General features: G+C 35.0%; 1 protein-coding gene across 1 annotated transcript in view; it reads right to left on the bottom strand.

Annotated features, from left to right (window-relative positions):
• Positions 1-5,989: 5,989 nt before the first annotated feature.
• The window catches only part of LOC120768522, a 48,264-nt gene continuing 44,497 nt past the window's right edge, over positions 5,990-9,756 (bottom strand). Inside the window, exon 14 of the mRNA XM_040095253.1 lies at positions 5,990-6,229. Within this exon, the coding sequence (XP_039951187.1) occupies positions 6,097-6,229 (133 nt within the window). The 3' untranslated portion in view covers positions 5,990-6,096. The remainder of the gene's footprint in view (positions 6,230-9,756) is intronic.

The following is a 9,756-nucleotide window of genomic DNA, read 5'->3' as shown; positions in this document are numbered from 1 at the left end:
ATAGTAGATGATTCGACTAGGACTGTTTTTGCTTGACGTTGGCGTAGTTGCCCCACTATTCATCATCAGTAACAATCCGGTTAAGAAATGGATGAATTTTGCTGCGATTTGCAAATGAAAACTCGGTCTATGAGGTTTTTTGCTTTGATATTGTGGCACCCATAAAATGAGAAGTAGTGCTTGTATGATGGTCACATTTTTTGATAAAGTCTATCATACCAATGTATTAAATTTTTATACTACTAATTACGCTTTAACTTGACTTGAGATTTATTGTTTGAAAAGTAAGAATTTTTCTGGATATTAGGTCAATATAAGGAGAGATAATAAATATTTTAAATAAAAAGCAATACAGTATGTTTGGGACATAAGAAGGTAAGTTCCTATCAAATTTCGTGAAAGTAATTGGCTTTGTGCAAGGTCCAAATGAAACACCAAAAGATTTGGTTATTTTGAGATTGTGTGAAAAAAGTATGTACAGAAGTTATATAGTAAGTATTTTCATTACCAACAACTTTGCTATATCACTTTTTTCTATAGGAAATTTCGACGGAAATTGCGATAAGCCATTCTTAACCCTTAAAAATTCAGCCAATCCTTCCTTTTCCCGACCACAGTTCGTTCTTAATGTTTGTTATGTTTGTAATGCTTATCTTTCGTTTCCGAGCTTTCAATCTGCTACGAATTTATTTTTTCCAAATATTATTTACCCTGGCCTAACTTATTTTTTCAAAAAATTCTTTGAAAGGAATTTAATTGTTTTTCGATAGGTTCATACAATATTGTTTGAAAACAGAAGATGTTGGTTCCGATTTTTATTTTCAATCTAGTAAGAAAATAAACCTTTCAGATATGATATGATACAACTCGGCTGGAACTTGGGATTAAGAACTTTTTAACACTTTTTGGTCTAATATTTTAGGTATTATAACACCAAAAATTTTACCATCATCGTTTCCTTGGGTCTTCTACTCCAACAATTGTAACTGTAGTGCTCTTGTATCTAGGCATTTACCCAGCCAAATCATAATTATTTCCTAAGTCTTCTTTAAAGTAGGAAGATGAAAATTCGGAATTTCGAAAATTTTACCCAAAAGAAGAACCCTTCTCTATCTTTTTGGAGATATTAAGTCATACATACACACATTTACCTGGTTCAAATACCAAATTGCTTCGCTTGTGCTTCTTTGATCTGAGGCACTGATTGTTTGTTTTGTTTTTCCTTACCATGATACTGCTGGTAGCATGTCTGTAACGTATACTATATGGGAATGTTTAAGTAACAGATAATGTACTATATGTACTTAAGCTGCACTGTCGGCCAGCTAAAATGCCGTGATTAGCATGCAACACACGATAGACAATTTTGTAGATAAACTTCATAGTATCCCACACAAGGTTTTTATTCCACAATTTAATTCACAACCATCCCAAGGGAGCGGCAAATTAAAATTATAACAGCTTACGCGAAATTCATATTTTTAACCTGCAGCTCATTAGCATAACCTATGGATGCTACTTGCAAAGGTGTTAAATTTACTTTCTCATTTCTTTTTTTCAGAAATGAAAATTGGTTCAGAACAATAGAAGATTTTTTCATAAAATTTGTATAATTTTGTGCGCATCTCCTCGTCGAACTCATAATTCAAGGATAAATGTCCAAAGCTTTGAACTTGATTTGTGTTTTTCAAATTGCCTTTGTAAATCACAAATATAGTGTAAACGTCGAGAAATGGTACATAAATTAAGATTCTGCAGTAATCTTCAATATCTTTAGTTCCAGCATTGTGTCGATATGCCTGACGACACATCTATGTGACATCTTCATTTTAATATCGTAACTGAACCAATTGTTAATTATATGAAAGCAGGGATCTTCTTTCTCCCGCTTCACCTAAAATTCATTCAGAGGAATATCTGACAACTTTGAGACTTCACTTCATTATCTGGCTGACAACTTGAAATTCTATTGTCAATATTGTTTTTAAAAGTTGAAAAGTGTTTTGGGCAGTGTCGCGTTCTATCCCTGTTTTTATTACCCCAAATGCTTTAACAGCTAATACTAATACTGATTAATTGCTATTCGAACTTCGTCATGTTCCATTAGCCGTCCATTCCATTGTCAACGATTGGGGAATCAGGTTTACCATCTCCTGGTGTTATGCTTTCACTGTCATTCAGCAAGCTGCAGAAGTGTACCCTTCATTATTTTAGTATGCTCTGGGCATCAGTCACTAGATCACCTCTGGGGATTCTACAAGAGTATGTATTCGTTTAATTGCCCAGATGTTAAATTTATCAAAATCTGTGGTTCATGACATTGTGACGGAGCACTTGAACATTGGAAGTTGCACTACGACAACGCTCCGGCTCACACCGCTTCTTTTGTAAACAGCTACATAACCAAGGCCGACATCCCAACGCTTCCGCAGCCGCCCTACAGCCCAGATGTAGCCCTCGGACTTTTTTTGTTTCCTTGCCTGTAAAGGCCGATGAGAGACAAACATTTTGTGACAAAGCAGAATGCACCTTGGATCTCAAGGCTATTCCTGAGGATGCCTCCGTGACGCCTTCAATGCTTAGAAATCGCGACGCAGAAGGAACATATTTTGAAAGCTTTTAAAGAATTATAAAGATTGGTTCAATAAATTTTTCTAAATCGATTCAGTCTTATTACTTTCCGAACAAACCCTGTAACCTTGAATCTTGACCCGCTTTCACGGGGATTTTTTGGCTTCGGCTCACTTTTGCCACGATATTTCGCAGATTTATCGTCTGTTTCCTGGTCGTAAGCATAGATCCACGACTTATCGACAGTAATAATACGATTCATGACATACTGGTAGTCGGAAAGCTTTGTTTCACAGACGTTAATGCGACGCTGTTTCTTCAAAAAATTTGAGTGATTTTGAAACCAATCGTGCTTTTACTTTTCATAGGCTTAACTGGTCTTTCAAAATGGTTTTCACTGATCCTTCCGATATTTCAACGATTCCAGTAAGACTGACTCTGACTGATAATCGATTCTCTAGCACCAATTCCTTTAGTTTGTTGACGTGATCATCAGTTGATGTTGATGACCTTCCTGGACGTGGTTCGTCGTCAACGCATCACACATCTCGACTCTGTTTGAATAATTTGTACCAATCAATAACACTTGCTCGCGATGAACAATTATCACAGAAGGTCTTTTCCAACATTCTGAACGGTTCGGCACCAGAAATTTAATGGAACTTGTTTGTTGAATAATTTCACTCATCGTAAAAAACCGCCGAAAGCCCTTTATGTGCGTCAGAAAGACAAACGAATACTAAACACTAATTTTCATTTTGATGTGACGTTTGGCTCAGATATCAGGGACAGTCATACCAACTTAGAAAATAAATTCGACGAATGAGCTTCCGTGCAAAATTTAAATTCAAAGATCTTAGTATGGATGTAATATAAAATATGTATGTATATGCACATAACTTATTATGTATGTATGTATTATGTATGGTGCTTGGATGCATAAGCGCTGCTTAATTTTTAACCCAATAAAAGTCAACAGGAATTCTTATGATTAAGATGTTCCTCTGATGATTTTACATAAATTCATATTAAATTTGCGTTGCTTCATGCCAGAAACTCAATCACTAATAAAAAGTGTGGTGAAACTTTTTCGGCAATGCGTTGATTTTCCCTATTTTGTGTGGAATTTTCAGCGAAATTACAGCAACATGCTCTCCTCGTTGCCTTAAAATTTTGTTTGAGTTTTCGCTTGGTGCAGGTTGCGGTACACTCTAGGTCGAATTTAAAGAGAACGAGGTGAGGTAAACTCTACCGTATGGTGTCCTTACACAGCTCAACACAATTCAGAGATGATGCTGAATATAGTACGTGTAGGAGAGTACAGAACATTTTGCGGCACCATCATATTTACATAATTTTCATTCGTTGAGTTGAGCTGAAAATTTCGTAAAACTTTTGATTTTGCCCGCCTGCCTGCTTGCATTTGTTGTTGCTAACAGTTGTTATCTTTTATCTACTGACATTGTTGCTGCAGCTGCTTGATCTTTTTATCAACAAAATGAAAACGTTACGAAAAATTGCATCTGCATATAATTTATACATTTCATATGCTTCGCTGAGGCGCACAGTCAAATTACACATGCACACACATACAATATACATACATACTATATATATATACATATAAATTTATGTTGCATAAATAAACGCTATTATACGTACGGTTAGTTACAGCAACTTCGATGTCGCATATACATCCGCTTTCATCAATATTAAGTTTTACAAATTCTTTCCTTTATATGTACTGCGTTGTTTTTTGTTTTTGAGTGAAAATATATCTTTCGAATGGCGAAGAATCAATAACGGTTATCCAACAATTCTATACCAGTTGGATAGTGTAAGCATCGACGACTTCAAAATAGAACTTTGCTTTCATTTTGATCTCTCTCTTGAGTAAAATCTTTTTCGGCGAGTCATTTGATGATGACTTGATCTTCTGATAATATTAACTCATTTAATTTCAGTTTACCGTTACCTACCAAAATTCCACCATTTGTAGCTCTTGTACTTAGTCGTGGAATATGCTGGAGCATATGCATTTGCCGAAACACTTATCAATACATTGCTTTGAAGAAACGGCGTTATTCTAACAGAAAACTAGGCTGTGTACGACAAACTCAAGCCCTTTGTATAACAAGTAGATAGTTCACAGAAAGTGTCACGTTTTAAGGATACTTAATTAATAAACTTTTATTGAGCATTATTTGGATTCTCGGTGGTCAGTTGGAATGATAAAAGTGGTCAGTTGAGACGCGGTTTCCGTGGTATTTGCTATTCAAATGTAACGGGTATTAAGACAAAATGGGCTAAAATATAATTTCGGATTAATGCAGGATGGTGCAAAAGCAAATACCCGAACTGCCACTGGGAGAAAGACTCAGAGTATCAGATCATCATTTTTGATCGTACGTAACACTGATTAGCACCAGGGGACTGAAATATGGTTGTCTGTAATACTAGATTCCAGCGCAAGAAAATGTATCAAGCTACTTTGCTGTCTCCAGTAAAAGAAGAGGTGGTTTGTTTGAGCTTACCAACTGATAATAACTTTGGAAGGATTCTGGAAACTGCAGCACATAAGCCCCCTTTTATTTAGATTTGATTTCTCATTAAACTTATTAAAGCATATCCATAACATTACTTCAAATACCGCCTAAAATTTAGTACACTATCATCGCTTTCTCAGAAGTGCTCCCCTATCGCAGCAGTTCGTATCCTAGAGCTACTGTTATATTAAATTGAAAACAACCTCTGAGTTCTGATCACTACAACAATTGAAACATCCTAGTTAAACACCATTTCAGTAAATGTTGGTGCCATAAAGTTAAAAATATTGGGGAGTCGAAAAAGTCTTTTCGTATTTCTAATCAAACTTTAACTTATTTTTTTTATATTTATACTAATAAATAACTAAACAAATATATACCATTTTTGGTCGACCACTTTTTGCCATTTTTCCACTAGAGACATTATTCCTTCAGTGTAAAACTTTCATTAGTGTAAATCGAAATTTTGAAATTTCCAGAACGGAAGCGACCGAACCATTGTTGTGTTAAACGAACCCCTTAAACTACACAAATTTCATTCATAACTTGCTTGGCATTCTTCCCTTTTTTACACAAAAATTTCAAAATATAGCGAATTTATCCCTTATTTTCACTCATTTTGGAACATTTGAACATTGTACTTCCCCGAATTAAATTTTGTTTTGGTTAAATGAACCTTTCCAAGAGTCTTTGGTATGACACAATGTTCAAAATCTATTGACAAAATACGAAAGGACTTTTTCGACTACCTAATATACATATATAGTACTTATTGGAGAAGTTCCTACTATCTACCGTTAAAACATAGTAAGTAATATTCGCAAACATATCATAATGGTATAATGATCCTTTTATATAAAATATAAGCGTCCGTAACAAAAAATCTAAAATTTTTTCAATTTCTCTGTTTCCCATTATAATCAGATTCATTGAATTTTTCGACATGTAAGATAAATCCAGTAAAGCCGAGGCCCTCCACTTAATTAAGTTTCTTTATGTGGTAGGTAACGCGAGGATTTTCATCATTCTCAAGTGTATCGATTACATGTCTTGGTAATGTTATCGGCGGCAGTAGTATTGATTCTGCAGAGTCATCATCCCTTCGCCCGTGTCTGTAGGAAGAAAGAATTATATTCATGAACTATATATCTTAATTTGAAATTTAGTTTTTGTCACTATATATCAAAAAAGTTAGAATTTGGAATATTAACCGGAATTATCCAATAAGTTATGTAGATAAACGGAATAAACCATCATGTGTAGATCTAAACGAATGATCCTAATTGCGGATATACTAATATAGCTTCCAGACCGTCAATCCTCTGGAATACTTCTTTCAGCCCCTGCAAGGTGGATTTTGCATTGTGTGCTAAGAGGAATCTTTGTGAAAGATTGAACGAAGAGAGTATTGATTTACTGCTTCAGCAATATTTCTAAATCATCCTGCAAATACTTCTTTGCCCCAGTTTTAACCTCATTACAGCAGTTGGATGGTGTTCATGGAATAACATTTTTTTGCGTAGGTTTTGTTGCTTTGCTAATTAAAAACATTTTCCAGCGTGAATATTTTTTCATCTATAAAAACAATACTTTCGCGGCCGTAATTTGCATTAAGCTTCTGCAAGATGACCAGATAACCGACTGTAGATTTTCATGTGGAGATCATCTCGAATAAGTCTATCTGGTCGATATATTCATTTCCCTAGTCAGAATATGGTTTTCAAACAATGCGTTCGTTTTTGTGGATAAATTGTTTGGAAAAACGATCGAAGTGCAGTGAAAAAACATTTCGGAGATATAAAGTTTCATGCGACACTTACACATTTTACGTGCGCTTTTTTACAGTTATTGATGTAAAGCAATCACCGCAATACGATTGCTTTCACTCCATTGTTAATCAGCGAAAACGAACACTAAACTGAATCAAACAAATCTGAACAAATCTTAGTAAACACGAAAGTAAGGGCTAAGTTCGGGCAGAAAACCAAATATTTTTAGAATAGGGCAATAATTTTCGTGAAAATATCATTGTTTGCAAACCTGCACGGTTTAAGGTCAGGTGGTAAGACGAAAAGATTCCATGCGGTTTTGGTGGCATATTGCATTAAGTTAGATATTGCTCAGGTATACTTGAAAACGTATTTTTAATTTTTAAATATATGTATAACTCAAATAATGAACGACATAATCGGCATAAAATTTGCTAGAACAAGTAAATTTCGAGTGGAATTGAACAGTTTATACTCTGCAACTCCCGCTCCCTTATTTTCATGGGGATAACACACATATTGGCCGATATATGCGATACAAAGTCACCCGGAAGTTCGAAAATCTTTATATTAAGTATATGACATATGGACACAGCATTATAAGACAAGGATTATCCCTTAAATACAGTTCTATATATGACACATTGACTGACATTCGATCAAAAGTCAACCGGTATCAGAATATTCGGTACCTAGAGACTTGAACAGTTTTTATTGTATTTAAACAATGTTTGGTCATAAGGTGGCACATACTAAAAACATTATTAGTGCAAAGTTTTATCTTGTTATATTATTTGCTTCTTGATTGTGCTGTATGGAAAGTAGGCGCGGTTGCTGTCCGACTTTGTCCATTTTCACAATGTGACATAAAAACGTTAGAAGAATGCCACGTACTAAATTTTACCGAAATCGGTTGGTCGGGTCCCGAGATATGAGCTTTAACCAAAAAAAATTTTCTCACCGACTCCCATAAAGATATCTCATACGATCGCGGTGGTAAAATTTAATGTCTTTAGTGTAATTAGTTATTGATTTATTGCGATTTTAGTAGTTCTGAACAGTACAGTTATATAAGAAGTGAGCGGGGTTATCTTCCGATTTCATCCATTTTTACATTAGCGGTGGAAGTTCTTTTACGATTAGTACTCAGCAAATTTCGTTGTTGTAGCTTAAGTGGTTTAGGAGATATGTACATTAAACTTGTTAGAGCGCAGGGCCACGCCCAATTTTTAACAAATTTCCAAAAAATGTCCCTTGCTTCTGCGATCCTTTGCACTAAATTACAGCTTTATATCTTAATTTGGTTATTAGTTATGTCCCTTTTTTAGTTTTCGATTAATGGCGATTTGAGAGCGTGGCAGTAGTCCGATTACGCCCACCTGTGAACTCGAATTTTCTTTTGTACTAAGGAACCCACAAACCAAGCACGGATGGACGGACGGACATGCAGACAGTCAACCGGATTTCAACTTTTCTCGTCATACTGATGATTTATATATAAATAACCCTATATCTATCTAGATTCGTTTTAGGTGATACGTATTACCGTTCGGTGAACGAAACTATAATAAACTCTGTAGCAACTGGTTGCAAGAGTATAAAAATCATTATAAGTGGTATTTGGGATAGTATCTATACCACATTCTATTAACAAGTAACATACTAATAAAATATTACCTTGGTTTTACTAAGGTACCTCACATATGTACCATCATCAATCATAATCATCAGTTATATTACCGGATATTCGAAAGTTCTGTTAGTTACATAGGGTCTAGGACAAGATTTTCTCCATCTTAAGCACAAAGATATAATGTTATTAGTAAAACACGCTCTCTACTTTTCATTGACATAACTCTCATATTGGCTGATAAATATGGCATAAAGTCAACCGGAATCTCGAAAACCTTTATATTTGGTAAAGGAGCTAACGGAAATATAAACGCGGGTAAGCCCCTAGATTATGACAACGAATTCTACTTTACGTGAAGTAGGCGTGGTGGTGATCCCATTGCGTCTAATGTAACATAGGAGCATTTTCCTTCAAAAACCGGACAAAAATGAAAATTACAAACTTCAGCGATGCTACTCAAAATTGAGTTTTTTTTAGTACCTAAGAAACCGTTCTACAGTGAACCGATTAAATGAATGACCTTCAGCCCACTATATTGCCACACAAGTAGTCGGAAACAAGATTTCGTTCCCGAACGCACGTGCTTATTCGCGAAACTCTCTATTGTTCTCGAAATTTCAAGTGGTTTTTTGTGTTTCACGCAATTCTGGAAAATATTTTTTATGGATTCTGGACAACATGGTATGTATTTAATATTGGTGATATAAAGATTAATTTAGTTAATGTATTATTTTGTTTTGTTTGGGAAAACAATGAATCATTAACAAAACTAATTTTTTTTTTTTAATTTTTTAGAAATTAGTGTTTTTGTTATAGTGTCGGGCGAGGTCGAGCTTTGAATTATATTTATTAGTAAACTACAGGGTTTCTGCTCTGTGAAAATGAGCGAAATCGGACTACAACCACGCATACTTCCCAATTTAAAATTCCATTTGATTCTTTCACTTTCCAGAACACAAATGAAGAATTAATTAATATAACCGAATAAAATTTTGCGGTAATAATTCCCTTAAAGTAAGCCACTTTTTGACCAATAATTGTTCAAATCCCACCAAAACTGTTCAAGCCTCTAGGTACCGAACATGAGGACCCGACACCAATAGTTGACTTTTGACCGAAAATATTGTTCAATGTGTGAGATATGAAATTGAAATTCGCACAGAACCCTTTTATGGCAATAGTATTACATTCTGTCAAAAATGGGTTAAGTCGGGGCAGTACTTTCCTGAGCCCCCAT

Source organism: Bactrocera tryoni, chromosome 2 (genome assembly GCF_016617805.1).
Source record: "Bactrocera tryoni isolate S06 chromosome 2, CSIRO_BtryS06_freeze2, whole genome shotgun sequence".
In the NCBI taxonomy this organism is placed as follows: Eukaryota; Metazoa; Arthropoda; class Insecta; order Diptera; family Tephritidae; genus Bactrocera; species Bactrocera tryoni.
The sequence above is the reverse complement of the archived record's forward strand: the minus strand, read 5'-3'. Positions and strand labels throughout refer to the sequence as shown.